The sequence below is a fragment of the Typopeltis vanoorti genome, chromosome 19, assembly GCF_054136105.1.
Source record: "Typopeltis vanoorti isolate ZY-2024b chromosome 19, IOZ_Tvanoo_1.0, whole genome shotgun sequence".
Lineage (NCBI taxonomy): Eukaryota > Metazoa > Arthropoda > Arachnida > Uropygi > Thelyphonidae > Typopeltis > Typopeltis vanoorti.
The window spans coordinates 45,655,569-45,673,335 of record NC_143567.1 but is presented as its reverse complement, the minus strand read 5'-3'; the positions used below and the strand labels follow the sequence as shown (position 1 = coordinate 45,673,335).

The following is a 17,767-nucleotide window of genomic DNA, read 5'->3' as shown; positions in this document are numbered from 1 at the left end:
AAGCCGGTATATTTGATGGACTGCAAATTAGAACTTTAATGAGAGACCCAAATTTCATCAACTCTATGAAGGAAATTGAGAAAGAGGCCTGGACTTCATTTACGATGGTTGCGAATAATTTTCTTGGAAACAAAAAAGTGTGCAATTACAAAGATCTAGTGGAAACAATGCTTGCAAATTTCCAGCGCTTAGGTTGCAACATGAGCATAAAGCTTCATTTCCTATACAGTCATCTTGATAGATTTCCCGAGAATTGAGGTGCTGTAAGCGATGAACAAGGCAAAAGATTTCATCGAGACTTAAAAACTATGGAAGATCGGTACCAAGGAAGATGGGATTCTCACATGATGGCCAACTACTGTTGGAGTATTCAAAGGGATTGCCAAAACAGAACACACAGCAGAAATTGCTACAAACAAATTTTACTTACACATGAGTTTCAGGGAAACTCATGTGTAAGTAAAATTGTTATTTTTTTATAAATATTCTTGTAGTTTTTAATGAATATTGTTAAGTAGTTATGTATCTAATTATCAGCCTCTCTCGCATTCAAAGTGCCAGTACATGCCGTTGCAGGTTCTTACGCATTTATTCGTTTACTAACAAGCGAGAGCTCCGAATCTGATCTGCGCACACCTTTGAATAATAGGCTTATCTTCGGAATTTTTCGAATTTCTTGATAAAAAGTTAGGAACAGATTTTTAAAAGTACGTACTTTCAGAAAATAATATTAGAAAATCGATTTTTTTGATCCTCTAAATAGTACTGCCTCCTTAAAACTATCAAAAACTTACAAATTAGTAAAAAGAAAATGCCATAGAGGAAAATCCTGACGTGATAGAGAAAAATGGGTTTAATATTTGAAATCAGCGCACCCAAATTAGTAAAAAAACAAGTCTCATAAAAGTCAGCAAAAATTGTGTTGGACTGTGTAATCCATGTTGCTATCTGTAACACTCGGTAGAGAAATACTTCTGTAATTCTCACATTCAGTCATATATGTGTTACGGTTAAAGTGATAAATCCAGTTATTATTAATAATTACTGGTTAAAGTGGGTAGTGGCCCTTGTCTTAAGACTATGGGTAGTGGCCCTTGTCTTAATGCATAGCATTACACATATCCGCAAGGAGATGTGCTTTGCATTATGGGAGATACTGAGATAGGAGTAATGAGAGCTTTCTCCACCTTTGCAACGAGTCGCCTGGTGTTGCACTACCTTACCCCAGTCCTGAAGATACTTTCAGGCACAAACTTTGTTTGCTCACACTTGGATAAAGGATTAAACTAAACTTATTATAGTCTAACCAAGTGAAAAATAAACTCTCAACGTAATAAAAACATGTTTATGGGTTTTGTATATAGGTTTTTCATTCTCAATAGAGATTATAACAGGTTAGGTTAGTTTATAATGAAAAAAAGTAAGGAAAGTACTTCTTTTGCACTCAATGAAATCACAATTGAGTGATTGTGATTTATTGATGATGTGAAGTCTATAAACTGTTCCTCTTCTTCGATTGAGAAACCTTCAGGGTAATTTGAAATGGGTTTCTAACCCATTTCAAGTTACCCTGGAAGAATTAATTCAACACATGAATTAATTCTTGTGTTGAATTAATTGTTAATATATATATATATATATATATATATATATATATATATGTGATCATAGGCTTTTACTCGGTTGTTGTGATACATTTTAAAACATAGATTTAATTACTTAAAAAACCGAGATAATTTATAAAGATTTTAATGAGAATAATACAACTAGTTTCGGCTTATAACACCTTCCTCAGGTATTCATAAAGGAAAATAATAGTAATAAACATTGAAGTATCTAAAACAACTGGAAATTACAGGTAAAAATTGCCACACATAATTGATACATAAAAAACATATTTTTTCAAGTTGTTCTAACAGGCGTGCCATTGTTTATTGCAAGTGTGCATGCAGGCTCACGTGAACGCCAATATTGAATAACTGCAGCATGGCTATCTGGGATGTTATAACTCAAATTGTTGTTTAAGTGGACAGGGTTCAGCAGGATTTCCCTTGATTCTACAATTTTTCTCTCAAACTCATCATCAAAGCGAAAAATATTTTCTGATCTATCCCTGCAAATGGAGTGGCTTTGTTGATCATCATTAGGATTATTTGAAAAAAAAAAAAAACATGACTGGATAACGCAGTTGCATGAGATCTTTTGTAAGAGATGTCTCTCTTATGCTCTTCTATATGTTGTTCAATAGATTTGTTAGTTTGTCCAAAATAAGGGATATTGCAATCGCACCATAATTTATATACACCTGGATATTTTAGGTAGTGATGATAGGCTTTGGATGACTGATTAGAGAACGGATTTTAGGAAGTGTGGTGAAGAATGTCCTGATATTATATTTTTTAAGGACTTTAGCTAATTTTTTAGAGACTGTGCTAATGTATGGAATGGAGATACTACCTTTAAATTTAATAGTTTCTGTTGTGCACTGCCTAGGAGGATCCAGAAGAAATTTCTTAATCGTTTTTTCAGAGTATCCATTTTGTTTAAAGATAAGAGTGAGCTGATTTATTTCTTTTTGTAGTTCATCTGGTTCATTCAAGAGAGAGTGTGCTCTGTGTCCTAAGGTAGATATAGTTCCAAGTTTTTGTGGTGGAAAATGATGAGAAAGATTATGCAGATATCTACTGGTATGAGTAGGTTTTCTGTATATAGAGATTTTTAATCTTTCAGAGCATCATATAAGCATGACATCCAGGAAAGGTAAGGAGTTATTATTTTCTAGATCAGCAGTAAATTTTATATTAGGATGTGGGATGTTTAGATGATGAAGAAAATCTATGAGAGATGTGTGCCCATGATTCCAAATAATAAAAATATCATCAACATATCGTTTCCAAACTTTTGGTTTAAATGAGAAGGAAGATATGGCTTTGAAACGAAAGCCATATCTTCCATATCTTCGAAAGCCATATATATATATATATATATATATATATATATATATAAAAGACTGAATGTGAGAATTATAGAGATATTTCTCTACTGAGTGTTCCTGGTAAGATTTACGCAAATATATTTGAGAAATGGTTGAGAAGGATTATGGAAGAAAAGCTTGGTGAAGAACAAGCTGGATTCAGGCCAAATAGAGACTGTCAGGATCAGATCTTCACTTTACGACAAAATAGTTGATAAACCTTGGGAATATAACAAAGATCTGTATTTAAGTTTTGTTGATGTGGAAAAGACATATGACAAGGTGCCAAGAGAGAAGCTATTCAATATGCTACAGTTATGTTGTGTCAACGGGACATTATATCAAGCAATACTTGGTCTTTATTTGAGTTGTAAGTCAGCAATTAGAATTGAAGGAAGTACAGGAAGATGGTTTAATGTTAAATCTGGTGTGAGACAAGGATGTACATTATCCCCTCTGTTATTCATTATCTATATGGATCACAGTATGAAGGAAAATGGTATTAAACATGATATCAAAATTGGAGATGTTAATGTCAGCTGTTTGCTTTATGCGGACAATGTTATACTTTTAAATAAGTCTGCTGCAAGTCTGCAAGATTCCCTGACTAAATTGAATAACTATTGTAAAAGATATGGTATGAAGGTCAGCAATAACAAGACAAAGACAATGAAAATAGGCAGAAGCATTGAAAATATCAACTGCATTGTGAATGCAGAACCTATAGAACAAGTAGTGAAGATGGTAAATTAAATATGGAAATAGACAACAGAATCAACAAAAGTTGGTATGGTAGTGTAAATTCTTGTGTAGAAGGATTTTTGTACAAAAAAAATCCTTATATACCGATTTTACTGGAGATCGAAATATAATACAACATACTTGTAGTTAATTAGCATTTTTTCTTATGTTTATGTAATATGGAAATATTTTAGAGTGAATTGTTAAGTCATGTAACTGCCAATTTATTGTATAACGACAAAGAACAAAGGAAGTTAAGAAAAAATTAAATTGTAACAAAGGATTGTTAGAACAAAGATATATCCCAGACAGATTAAGATATGACCTAAGGCAATCACTATTGCGAAGGTCAAGTATGTACCGGGTTTCCCACCTGAACGCCGCGACCAAAAAGGGTGCCGTTTGAAGACCTATGAAATATCTAAGGGAATAAAATCATAGCAGGACCCAAGGTCGATGGAGAGGTTTAAAAGGGGGGGACATCGAAGGCAAAAGAGGACTCACAACAGGAGTCTTGGTACTCATCGTCGGAAGGTGGTTCTTGCCTTGGTTCATTGTCGTCGGATTTTCGTAAGCCGTAGTAGAGGTCAATCATCTTCTGGTAGATGGCCACATAGAAACAAAGGTCATATCGATGTTTGATTATGTCATACTGATTCAAGGTTGGTGAAGTGCGTTCCGACCAACAGACGCCCGAAGTGCGAGATAACTCATTTCAGTTTTAAAGAAAGTCAGTTCTGGATTTACAGCGCCAAGTTTTCTGACGATCTTGGAAATAAGAAGTGACCTCATCAATCTCTGAAAAAGGTGTCCGTATGTGTAGCCAAGATCATAATATAACGGAGGATAGTGATTTTAAGAATCTATTAGTTTAGTGTGGACCAGACGACTATATACAAAGTTAGGTCTAATATATTGTAATTTACTAGAGGCGTAAATTGTGACAGAGATTACTCTAAAGTTTTTATGTTAATATTGTTTGAGGACTGAAGGCATTTAGCTAATCATTGAATTAACTTGTTTAGTTGTAGAGACAGGATAGAATTAGTGTAAGGTGAAAATTTAATATGCTTAATATTGTGGACAGACTTATGTGTTCGTCGAACATGTTGTTTATTATTTTAACGGTATAATAGAACACAGAAACTAAGTAAATAATTAATTTATTAACTTGATGCTGATATTTCACTGGTATTATAACCAGCATCTTCAGAGCACAAAAACACTGTTTGTCACAATACGTGAGACTAAAACAACATGGTGTATTTCAACAAAATTGTAGCAGCAACACAAAGACTAGAGTCTCCTGATTTTGGCACCCTCTATCTGAAAAAAAAAAAATTGTATTGTGACAAACAGTGTTTTTGTGCTCTGAAGATGCTGGTTATAATACCAGCGAAATATCAGCATCAAGTTAATAAATTAATTATTTACTTAGTTTCTGTGTTCTATTATACCGTTAAAATAATAAACAATATGCTTAATATTGTTTATTAGCTAAGCCTGTCTGTTGTTTAGCATTGTGTAAGTTTGCTCTGTGAAAATTAGTACCTTAGACACGTTATTTAAGAGAGAATTGTTAACTTAGGAGAAATACTTATAATTTCAAGCATATTTTGCTGTAGAATTATAGAGTCTGAATCAACTTGTATACTTAGTGTTAACTTTCATTGTACATTCAATTAGCATGAATAAATTGTTTTGGTTGTCAAATAATTTGCCTGATTCCTGCATACCAATGCACTGCTCATAAAAATCGAATCTGTGTGACCTAGAGAGAGAGTTAAGTAGCCACGGCTGAAATTTGGTAAAATTCTCGTGGCTAGATTTAGCAATAAGTGTAAGAGAGGAAAGTTCCGTGTTTTGCTGAATGTTTTTCTTTGGAAGGATATTCAACTCCTATCCACGAATCCTGATGGCACAGTCGATATAAACAAAATAAATTTTCAGAATTCTATGTAGAAAAACGCCAGTAGTTCAGACAAAGAAATTGGCTCCAGCCAGAGGCAATTTCTTAGTTCTAAAAGTTTCATGTATGTGAAGAAGCAAAATTGCGGCCTTGAGACAAAGGGGGGATTAAAGTTGAATAAGAGGAATAAAGAAAGGAGACTAAATCAAGCAACGTATTAAGAGCTCAGAGTTACGACTGTATAATAAATAAATTAGAGCAAAGTTAGGAAAAGTAAAGAAAAAAAATACTCAGTATAAGTTTTGAATAATTGAATTAAAGAATAAATACAATTGTAATAAAAATTTTACAGTAGGAAGTCAACTGAATAAATTTATATGGAATAAGAGAGAAATTAGTCAAAACACTGACTAACTGTATACAAGACAGTGTTCAAACCAATTTTAACTTATGGATCTGAGAACTGGGTCAGAAGTAAAACACTTGACCAAAGACTAGAGACTGTAGATATGAGAGTTCTGAGAAAGATTAGGGACATGAACAGATGGCATCAATGTCAATATCATATTAAACGAGGATATTAGGAAAGAACTTGACATTGTCAGCATCTGGGAATACATTAGCAGAGCTAATCTCAGGTGGTATGGTCACTTAAACAGAATGGGCGAGGAAAGATTAGCAAAGCAAGTGTTCTCTGCCAGGTTGGCAGGAAAAAGACCCAGAGGAAGACCAAGATATAGGTGGATTGATATGGTAAAAAGTGCCTTAGAAGATAGAAATATAATTTCTGATAATGTTGAAGTCTTGACAGGTAACAAACTGATTTGGAGAAAAATTGTAGATAGAAAGTTAGTAATGATGTAAATTTTTCATGTAGTACTATCATATCCTGTACACCCCCCCCCCCTTGAGGGTACATGGCAGGAATTTGATGACAATGATGTTGCTATCTGTTACCTCGTCGAGCTGAATTGAGAATAATTGGTCACAAAGCTTCGACAAAAGTTATTGCTGCATGTATTCACATTCATATCACCAATTCACTGAGCAACAGTATTATATGCAACCTGAATTTGTTGACGTTGACACTCCACAGTCGTCGGATGCCCACTTATGTCCAATTAAAAATTTATCCATTTTACTACACTAGAAAAGATTGTTTTTATACTGTGTATCACAGTTGTTGTGAATAGGAGTAAAATAACACCGACAGTCGACTTCTCACTGTTGGTCACTGTTGCAGTCAGTATTACTGCCGTCTTGCCATTTCAAGCTTTATTTATTCTCGCAGAAACATTTTCAGAACATTCGAGACTTCCCGTGATGAAGTCGCGAATGTTTCCAAAAGGCCGATATGATTCAACAGTCTGTGCAGTAATGCTATATCTGTACAATTTTCAAAGGATTTGATGATATATTTAAATTTGTATGAATATTTAAAAATTTTAATTAATTTCTAGTTGTTGTTGTTTTTGTTGTTGTTTTGTTTTGCTAACTTTTATGGATTTTGTCAGTGTCTCAACACAAGAATTGCAAACGGGGGGGGGGGGTGCTGTTGCCACAAAAATTAATATTAAAAAATAGGGCACACATGAAAGAAGGTTGAGAAATACTGCCTTAAAGCCTTTATTAAAAAGGAAATAGACATACAGCAAAAACCATTAGAAAGTCAAGGAAGGCTATTAAAAATGTTAGTGGAATTTAAGATAGGTAGTAACTCTCCTGGTAAATCAGATAAGTTTTCTATTAATACAATCTTATTATAAACAAGTAATGCAGGAAAAGTTTATCCCCCGATGTTATAATTGTAACAAGTTAGGACACATATCTAAACTGTTTTAGTAGGAATAAGTTTAATTCCAGAGGGAATAAATTTAAAGATAAGATGAATTAAAATGTTGGAATGAAAATGATTCAAATATAGTATTAGTAAAAACATACTTACCTATAGATATTTCAGCTCAAAATATAATAAGTTAATTTGTAATTCAAATCATCAAGCTGATATTGCTACAATGTCGCATGTCAGTAATGATAAACCTTTATACCTTGTGATATGTATATAATTATAATTATTATTATTATTATTATCTGAGACCTCAAGGGAGGCTATTAATCACCCAAACCAGCTATCATACCTTTCCTTAAATTCATTACACTAGATGCACTCGCTACCCCTAAGGGCAAATATTCCACTCACTCACTGCTCTCTGGGAGCAAAACCTAGTTCTTACCCTTTTCTTGACTGTGAAGAAACAACTTCCTAGGATGCACATGTGTTCTCTCCCCACCTTTCATATAACGAAAAATTTCATCAGTTGATATCCTGTAACACCTGTTCAAAAGTTTATACGAGGGTGGTCTGAAAAGTTCTTGGCCTCGACCATAGATGGCAACACTTTTGGCAATTTTTTTTTTTCTAAGTTGGTACATCTGTCATAAGCATCCATGTGAAATTGCAAATCATTCTATCAAGTCGTTTGTTTTATACGGCTGCCTGAAGCAAAAGTGTATCCCTTGAAATGGATAAAATTGAGTATTGTGCAGTTATAAAATTCTTTGTAAAAGAAGGTTTAATGCGAAAAGAAATTCATTCGAAGTTCATAAAAGTTTATGGGCACTCTTATCCTTTGTTTTTGACAATTAAGAAATGAGCTGCCAAGTTTAAACGTGACTGTACCAACCTTGAAGATGATGGACATGAAGAGCGTCCAAAAAGTGTAACAACACCAGTCATCCAATACCATATCAAGTGCACGATATAGTATTGGATGACCAGCAAGTCAAAGTGCGTGAAATTGCTGAGACTATAGGCATTTTAAAAGAACGTGTAGGATATTTTTTGCACGAAGAATTGCAAATGAAAAGCTTTACACAAGATGGGTGCAATACTTGCTCACAGCAGATAAAAAACGCACTTGCATGAAAATCTCTGAACAGTGCTTGGAGTGTTTTAACAAGAATAAAACTGATTTTGTGCATTGATTTATTTCTATGGATGAGACTTGGATTCACCATTACACACCAGAATCCAAACAGCAGTCAAAACAGTGGACAGAATCTGGTTGTTCGGTGCCAAGGAAGACAAAGTCGGTTCCATCAGCAGGAAAGGTCATGGCATCAGTGTTTTGGAATGCTTAAGGCATGTTGTTTATTAATTATCTTGTAAAAGGTAAAAGAATAACCAGGGAATATTATTCTGATCTTTTAACCAGACTAGATGAAAAAATTCGTCAGAAAAGACCCATTTTGCATAAGAAAAAAAATCATCTTTCATCAGGACAATGCACCTGCCCACAAAGGTGTTTTGGCAATGGGAAAATTAAGGGATCTGCACTATGAATTGTTGGAACATCCACCCTATTTCCCAGATTTGGTTCCCTCTGATTTCTATCTCTTCCCAGAACCAAAACTCTTCCTCGCTGGTCAACTTTTATCTTCGAATCAAGAGGTGATTGCAACTGTAGAGGGGTGTTTTGCAGATCTTACTGAGAACCACTACAGGGATGGGATAATGGTGCTAGAGCATTGCTGGAATAAATGTATTAATCTTAAGGGAGCTTATGTTGAAAAATAAAAATAATTTTGAAGTTATAAATTCGTTTTTTCATTGTTAGGCCGAGAACTTTTCAGACCAACTTTGTAGACCTCTAACATATCACTCCTCTTTCTCCTGTTAACCAGAGTCTGTAATCCACATACTCCCAATCTATCCTCGTAATCTAAATCCCATTATCTGGATATAATCTTTGTAACTCTCCTTTGCATCCTTTCCACAGCTTTATCACCTTGGAACCCAGGAGACCAAATCTGCCACAATAATCCAGGTGTGGTCTTATCAAAGCCTTATAAAGAAGCAGAATGACTCCCTTATCTTTACATGTCAAGTTTTACTTCAGCATCGCAGTTATCCTCTGAGTTGTATTTGCAACTTTTGCTATGTTACTTTTGAACTTTAAATTCCTATGCACTATATAATCCTGCAACTTCTTCACTATAATCTGTGCAGAATTAACAAATATCCATTTTTCTAAAAATGTGTAGAAGAGCAAAGAATGCTGACAGAAAATGAATTTTAAGAAATAGTGTGTCTGAAGCATCATTTCCACACATATTACACTTCACAAGAAATTCTGTCTTGTTTTAATTTTAATCAAGAATATAATTTCTTGTGAAGTATAATATATTTTAAAACCCAGCTGAAAACTTTCTACAGCAGCCCTTCCATGATGAGTCATGATTTATGTGGAAGTCCTGTGATGATGATAATATTTAAAATAAAACATATCCATTATTTTTTACAATCTTAATATGTTATTTTATTTATTTGTTTAGCTGTATGCACTTGGAATTTTAGAAAGTCCAACACTGGAATTTGATACAGACAGTGTAAGGTAAGTCAACATCTTTTCAAAATATTGCATGTTTTTAATCATACTTTATATATATGTATGTGTATGTATATATATATATATATATATATATATATATGTGTATATATATATATGTATGTGTGTGTATATATATACATATATACAGGGTGGTTCAAAATTCCAGCATGACCGGAAACACCACCGGAAGGTACTAACAGGAACACAAAGATACAGAAATAACACAAGGCAGTAAGTAGTGTAAAAAACTTTATTAGGCATAACTGAACAGTTCAGTAGTAGTTGGATACATAATATGGTTTCACATCAGGTGCTCAAAGTTACGACCATTAGCAGTGATGCATGCCTGACACCGACGATGCATTGATTGCCATACATTTTCGAAAATACCTGGAGTTTCCCAGATATTAGCAGCGGCAATTGCGATTCTTGCCACGAGGTCCATGTCAGAGGCAACAGGCGTTTTGTACACCATGACTTTAAGGGTTCCCCACAGAAAGAAATCAATGCTCGATAAATCAGGTGAGCATTGGGGCCATGTGACGGGTCCACCACGCCCAATCCATCGTGCACCAAAGGACCTGTCCAAATACTGATGCACAGAAATGCCAAAATGGGCTGGAGCCCCGTCGCGTTGGAACCACATCTGCCAATGCACAGTCATTGGAACATTGTTCAGTAAATCCGGCAGAACTTCTTCCAGAAAAATCCGATACTTCTAGGAGTCCAGTCAGGGTGGTAACTGGTATGGGCTGACTAAACAGTTAGCAACAATACCTGCCCATGCATTAATGGTGAAGCGTTGTTGTGCAGCATGTGATCGCACAGCGTGTGGGTTCTCATGGGCCCACACATGAGCATTGTGGTGATTGAAGATCCCCTTTACAGGTAAATGAAGCTTGATCCATGAACAAAACACAAGTTGGAAAATCAGGGTCTATGGCACTTTTCTGCAGAAACCACTGCACGAATTCCACATGTCGAGGATAATCTTCGACCATCAGTAACCGGACCCATTGCAGATGAAATGGATGTAAGGACTCAGAGTGCAAAACACGCAATAAGGTGGATCAAGATGCTCCTATAACAGAGGCAATGGCATATGTGCTTGTCTCTGGATTATTGTCCATCACATGCAACACCTCCTCTTCCATGGCGGGATTTCACGTCGATCGTGGCTGCCCGCTATCATGCCTATGATCCCTGAATGATCCATAATCACACAAATTCTGATGCAAATGCACAAACATTTGGTGATGAGGTACACATCTGTTTGGTACCTTTTGCGATACATTCGTACAGCGATTACGATCCATTACTATCAGCTAACCCATAAACGAGTAATCACATAAAATAATCGTCCATTACTAAAACCCAAGTAATCACACTTGCATACTCCTAAAGTTTTCAGTGTTTATAAAATGCACATATGAAAAAAGCTTTTAAACTTTGAAAAAATGACCGTTCTTGCTCTCACCACTCTATCAGGCAATGCATTCCATGGTTCAACCACCCTCCAAGCAAAGAAAGCACTTCTCACCCTCTTGAAATCTTAAAATCCTTTTTAGATGTTTTGAAAATTTAAAAACAAAAAAAAACATCTTTTCTTGAAGTTACGGAAATTATATTCCAGTCTAATTTTAGCTTGAAACATTGCTAAAATGTTTCATGCTGAAACTTGAAACACAATCAGAAACTGTTTGTTTTTTTTTTGGAGGGGGGGGGGGGATCATATATATTTCTTTGTTTATTTTGTACTTTTTTTCTGTTTCATTTAAACATTTTTATGCAGCCATCAAAAACCACCTTGCCATTGCCGAACACACAGGTACACTATGAAACTTTTTTGTTAAAAGTGTTTAGAAATAATTTATTTTCTCAAATATGTAACCCTGTGGAAATGATGTTTTCATCCATAGTGCTATAGCCACCCCCAAAGATGATTTTCAACATCTTTAAGGGGCTGGGGAGAATATCGGAATGTATGTATATTTCAGAAACTGTAAGGTGGTTTCTTATCAGAAAGCCAAAAAAATCTGAAATTATAAAGATAGTAATCTGTTTAACTGAAATCAGAAAATGTGATATTTGATTTCTTTCTAACTCTATGAAAACAACATCTTCAATTGTGTTATTTCATTATTGTAGAGCTAGAAGGCTTCAATTTGGCAGTATTGTTTTGTATTTTTGTATTTTTTTTTTAATATTGATCCCACAAACAAAAGACACTTATTTTTATATTTATTATTATTATTATTATTATTTGGCACCTCCAGAGAGTCCAAAGACTTATCGAGAGAGGGCACCTGCTCTACAACTCTGTCTCAACCACTCAATCCACCAACTGACAGCAACTACACCAACGCCATCTACCGCCAACCACCGCCACTAGTATTTCCACAGACTAGCCTCTTTCTGTCTTTTGCAACTAATCCTGCTTCTTGTCAGCCGCCCTTTTTTTTTTAGCCATATCAAATCAACATGGAATCTTCTCCTTTTTTCATTTTTAGTACTTGTCCAGTTCATTTCCATTTTGATACTTTTTTTTGCTCTGTCTGTTTATGTAACTGTCAACTTCCAGGTCTCTGATCCATATATTAATATGGCCTTCATTGCTTTAAAGATCATTATTTGGATTTTATTATAATATTTGATTTAGATAATTTCTCTATATTATTCAGTTTGATGTTTACTGTTTATAAATATAGAATGAAACTCTAAGCAAAAGAGAAATTCAAATGAATAATTGAATGAATATCTTAATATAGTGGGGAGAAATGCTTACCTTAATGAGAGATATGGTTGCATTGAGCACAGTAAAAAAAAATCATGAAAACGGTTTATGATATGGAAATGCTTTTTTTACTTAATATCATTTTGAAATAAATCAACAAAAGTGTTCTTTGAGAAACAAAATATTTATAGAAATATGTTGGTCTTGAAAGAAAATTTGTTCTGTATATTGATAGAAGTTATAAAGTGTTTCCTAACGAAAGAACTCTTTGCATTTATTAAAATAACTTTCACATCTTGCACATGTAACAAATATTATATAGAATTTTGTTCAAATATTCCAATATATTTTTGATCCAGTGTTACATGAATATCATCAGAGAGAGAGAGAGAAACTGTTAACTATATTCAAAACATGGATCACAATAATAATAATAATAATTATTATTATTATTGTTATTCAGGCCTCCATGGAGTCAAGAGACTCATCGCGGAAGGACCTTCCTAGGAAACAGTCTTTCATACCACTCCTTGAACTCATTGACTATTCTTGCTCTCACCACTCTATCAGGCAATGCATTCCACGATTCAACCACCCTCCATGCAAAGAAACTACTTCTCACCCTCTTACTCACAGCTTCCTTTTGAAACTTCCAGGGATGGCCCCTTGTCATCTCTCCTTCCTGCAAGTGAAACAACTCCCCAGTGTCAAACCTGTAACTGTCTCTCAACAGTTTAAGTCTTGATCATATCACACTCCCCCTTTCTTCTATCCACCAAACTCTACATTTCTTCAGCTGATCCTCATAATTAACATTGTACAGTCCTGAAACCATCTTTGTTATCCGCCTCTGTACCTTTATCACAGTTAATTTATCCCCTTCAAGTCCTGGGGACCAAATTTGAGAACAATAGTCTAAATGTGGTCTGATCAGAGTCTTATGCATTGGAATTATAACTCTTTTATCTCTGCAGGTCAGTGTCCTTCTCGGTATTGCAGCAATCCTCTGGGTTACCTTCACCACCTTTGCAATATGCTCCCTGAATTTCAGTTTTCTATCAATCATCACCCCCAGATCTCTTGTCTCCCCTACTTCCTCCAATACAGCTCCTCCAATTGAGTATGCAGCCTCTCATCGATGTATCCCAAACTTCAAGACCTTACATTTTGCTGCATTAAACCGACCCCCATTCATTTGTCCATCTGTTCAGTTTATTCAAATTCTCTTGCAGAGCTTCCACATCTGCACTATTACTAATAATCCTGCCCAGCTACGCATCATCTGCATACAACTGAATACCCCCTTGCAATCCATTGACATTGTCATTGATATAAAGGTTAAACAATACAGGTCCCAATATTGAGCCCTGTGTAAACCCCACTTGTAACCTTCTGCCTCCTTGATATTGCCCCACCATACACAACTCTCTGATACCTATCAGGCATCCAATTCTGAATCCAGTTGACTTACCTGACATCTAAATCCATGTGCTGCAACGTAAGTATCAGCTTATCATGTGGTACCCTATTAAATGCCTTTGCAAAATCCAAAAAATGGCAGTATATGCATTTCCCTGATCAACTGCTGTTGTCACTTTATTATAAAAGGCAATCATATTACTAAAGCAAGAGCACCCCCTTAATAAATCCATCTTGATTCTCACAGATAACGTTACCCTCATCTGCCCAACGTTGTATATGGTTCCTCACTAATTTTTCCAAGATCTTAACAACTACTGATGACACACACAAACTGGTCTATAATTAGACTCTTCCAGTCTGCTACTGCCCTTATGTAATGGCACTATCTTATCTTACCTTTCATTCCCTCGGTACCTTCCCCTTAGCCAGACTTTCATTGAAAAGCCAGGTCAACGGAGCTGTCAGTTCTTTAACACATTCTCTCAAAACCTCTGGTGAAATACCATCCAGTCCCACAGCTTTACTGACACCCAGAGTACTCAGTATTTGGAATACACTCTCCTCTTGCATCTCTAAACCTCGAACTTGCCTTATCCCTCTAGTATCAAAACCTATTTCTCTAGGATGAAATACTCCAATAAAGTGTTCATTGAATAACTCCACTATGTCCTCTGCATCAGTCACTCTATTCCCATTTTCATCCCACAATGTCATTCTTCCACAGTCATTTCTCCTCCTACTGGCCACATAGCTAAAAAATTCCCTAGGATTTTCTTTGGATCTTAGGGCCAATCTCCTCTCATATTGCTTACTGTTGCTGCTAACAAATATTCCTTCACAATTTCCCAAGCACTAATGATATCTTTCCCTTCTAATTCCTCCCATGGAACTGTCCCAAGGTAATATCTAAGACTATTATAATCACCTGTCTTATAACTCCACATACATTCCCTTTTCTTTGATACTCCTGCATGTCTATTCATCTTCCAAGTCAAAACCACATGGTCACTCTCTTTCCAACTGGGGGGGGGGGGGGGAAATGTCAGCTCCAAATAATCCAAATAATCATTCAAATGCAAGCGGTCTCTCGCATACAGTTCCTTTCTGTCCTCAAATGCCCTCCAAGCATCCACATATTCCAATATGTGGATGCTTGGAGTTATTATCAGGTCTTCTGATGCTATGACCAAATCCAAAACTCTCGAACCTCTTGTCCCCCCCCCCATTACATGTTGCCTAAGACATTTGTCCCTCAAGAATTCTAGAACCATTCCCTTATTACTACATGCATTTTCCTCTTCCCAGCTTATACTGCTGTAGTTAAAATCTCCCATAACAATCATTCTTCTTGCACTTGCCAAACTCAACTGCCTAAACATCTCCTGCTCTCCACCCTCTGTGCTCCTTGGCTTGTAGCAGCACCCCACTAAATATCCTGCCTTGCCCACCTCTGCCTCACACTATATGCTTTCAAAACCATTAGTGTCACTGCCTTCCACAGCCTCCACCCTTAGAGTACATAAGTCATCACTTATCATTAACAGTACTCCACCACTGCATTTTCCCTTCCTATCCTGCCAAAAAATGCTGTACCCTGCTACTTCTATTCCTGTTGTTATATCATTTTCCATCAACCACATCTCAGAGATCCCAATAATCTTTGGCCAGGCTGACACTATCAGTGTCACCAATTCATCTCCTTTATTCCGGATACACTTGGCATTAGTATAAAACATGAATACATCACTGCTTCTATACCTATTATTATCTTCCTCCAGACCCCACTGGACTCAGTGTTACCTGATGTTGCCCCCCCTCCCCATTCCCCCAAGCACTCATTCCCACAAGAGGCTACCTCTGCCTACCATCCACCCTGGGAATTCTAGTTTTTCTGCATTGACACAACAACTTGTTCAGAAAACAGCAATCTCTCTCTCCAGATGCCTACATCCTTTCTCATTCAAATGCAGGCTGTCTCTTGCATACAGTTCCTTTCTGTACTCAAATGCCCTCCAAGCATCCACATATTCCAATACTCCCTTCTGACACATTCTGGCTTTATGCTATTCATTATTACTGCTCTTCTGCTTAGCTCATCACTATCATACCTGGGCAACACACACACAATCTTTCCTCTCTGCATTTTCTTTCGTACAACCTCAAGCAAGAATCTCAGATCTCTCACCACCCGATTTACATTGCCTCTCAAGTCATTTGTGCCCACCATGACAATCATCTCATCCACCCTTTCATCCTGCTTAATTGCCATAGCCACACTCTCTATCATTCCTCCAGGTAAACACTCCTCTGACATCCTATCTTGCACACCTCGGATCTTCGAGTCTCAATATATCACAGCCCTTACCACTCTGTTCCTTGATTGCTCACCTGCATCCATCATTCTCTTTCCTCTAACTCTTTCACTCTGTGTTCCCCTACTTACCTGCTGTCCTGGCATCACTCCCTCATATTCTTCTCATTCTCTTTCTCTGACTGTTTCCATTCTCTCTTCTTCTATCATTCCCATACCTCTCTCTCTCATTCCCTCTCTTCTACTGTTTCTATTCTCTCCTCTTCTATCATTCCCATAACTCTCTCTCTCTCTCTCTCACTCCTACTCTGATTCGCCTTGCATTCATCTCTTCAATTCACCTAATCTCATCTTTCATACTTCTCATCTCATTCCCGAGACATTCCACCATCTCTTTCAGCTCATCTATCTCTCTCTGCAAGGTAGCCACTCTTACTCGCCATTCATCCTCCCAATCATGATCATTTCCAAAAACTTCACAATCGTTCAAGCCTTTCACATTTCCCACTCTTCTTTTTTTCATTCATATTCCGCTGCTCATTATTTTCACCTATCTCACTAGTCTCTCTAAAATCTCCACCCTCCTGACGCAATGAAGTCAGATATCGTAACATCTAACTCACTGTATTCCTCCCATTGCCTACATTTTAAGCATATATACGCACTTCCCCTCTCTCACCTGCCACATATCCAACTCCTGGAACACATACATACCACAAGTCCTGCATGCCACAAAATCCTTTATTATGTTATGCAAAATAGAGTCCTTGAATGGGGGAGGACTTGGTGACATGCCATTTGTAATTGCAGCAGTGGCAGCCGCCATCATTCCAATTGTGCCGAGGAACTACTACAACTAAACCTAAACACTAAATACTATGTTATATGCTCTACTGTAGGCTAATTTACTTACTCGATACTATAAGTATAAACTATATTTAACTATACTAAATAGCAAATAATGAAAACTTATCTTTTCTTCCACCGCAGATGTCTGACTCTGACCTCGCGTTCTCAGTAACCCAAAAATAACACAGTATAAACAACAACTAAATTCCAAAAGCAGCACCACTAAAGAACACTTGTATTACTGAGGGAAATGTAGCACAATTTGCGACGAAAGTCACACTATACACCTTTCAAAACACTTTTTTTTTACCACAGCTCAAATCCACCACCTCATTCTTCAGCAACTCTAGCACCAACATAATGAGTCATAAATCATGCATATATTAGCTCATGTTTCATTTGCAGTTGTAGTGTATGATATTACACTATTAGAGTT

The 17,767-nt window shown here is 36.2% G+C and overlaps 1 protein-coding gene across 1 annotated transcript in view; it reads left to right on the top strand.

Moving 5' to 3' along the window:
• FIG4 (polyphosphoinositide phosphatase FIG4) overlaps positions 1 to 17,767 on the top strand; it is a 362,814-nt gene that overhangs the window by 203,810 nt on the left and 141,237 nt on the right. The window contains exon 14 of the mRNA XM_090408874.1: positions 9,960 to 10,018. Coding sequence (XP_090265000.1) covers positions 9,960 to 10,018 — 59 coding nt within the window. The remainder of the gene's footprint in view (positions 1 to 9,959; positions 10,019 to 17,767) is intronic.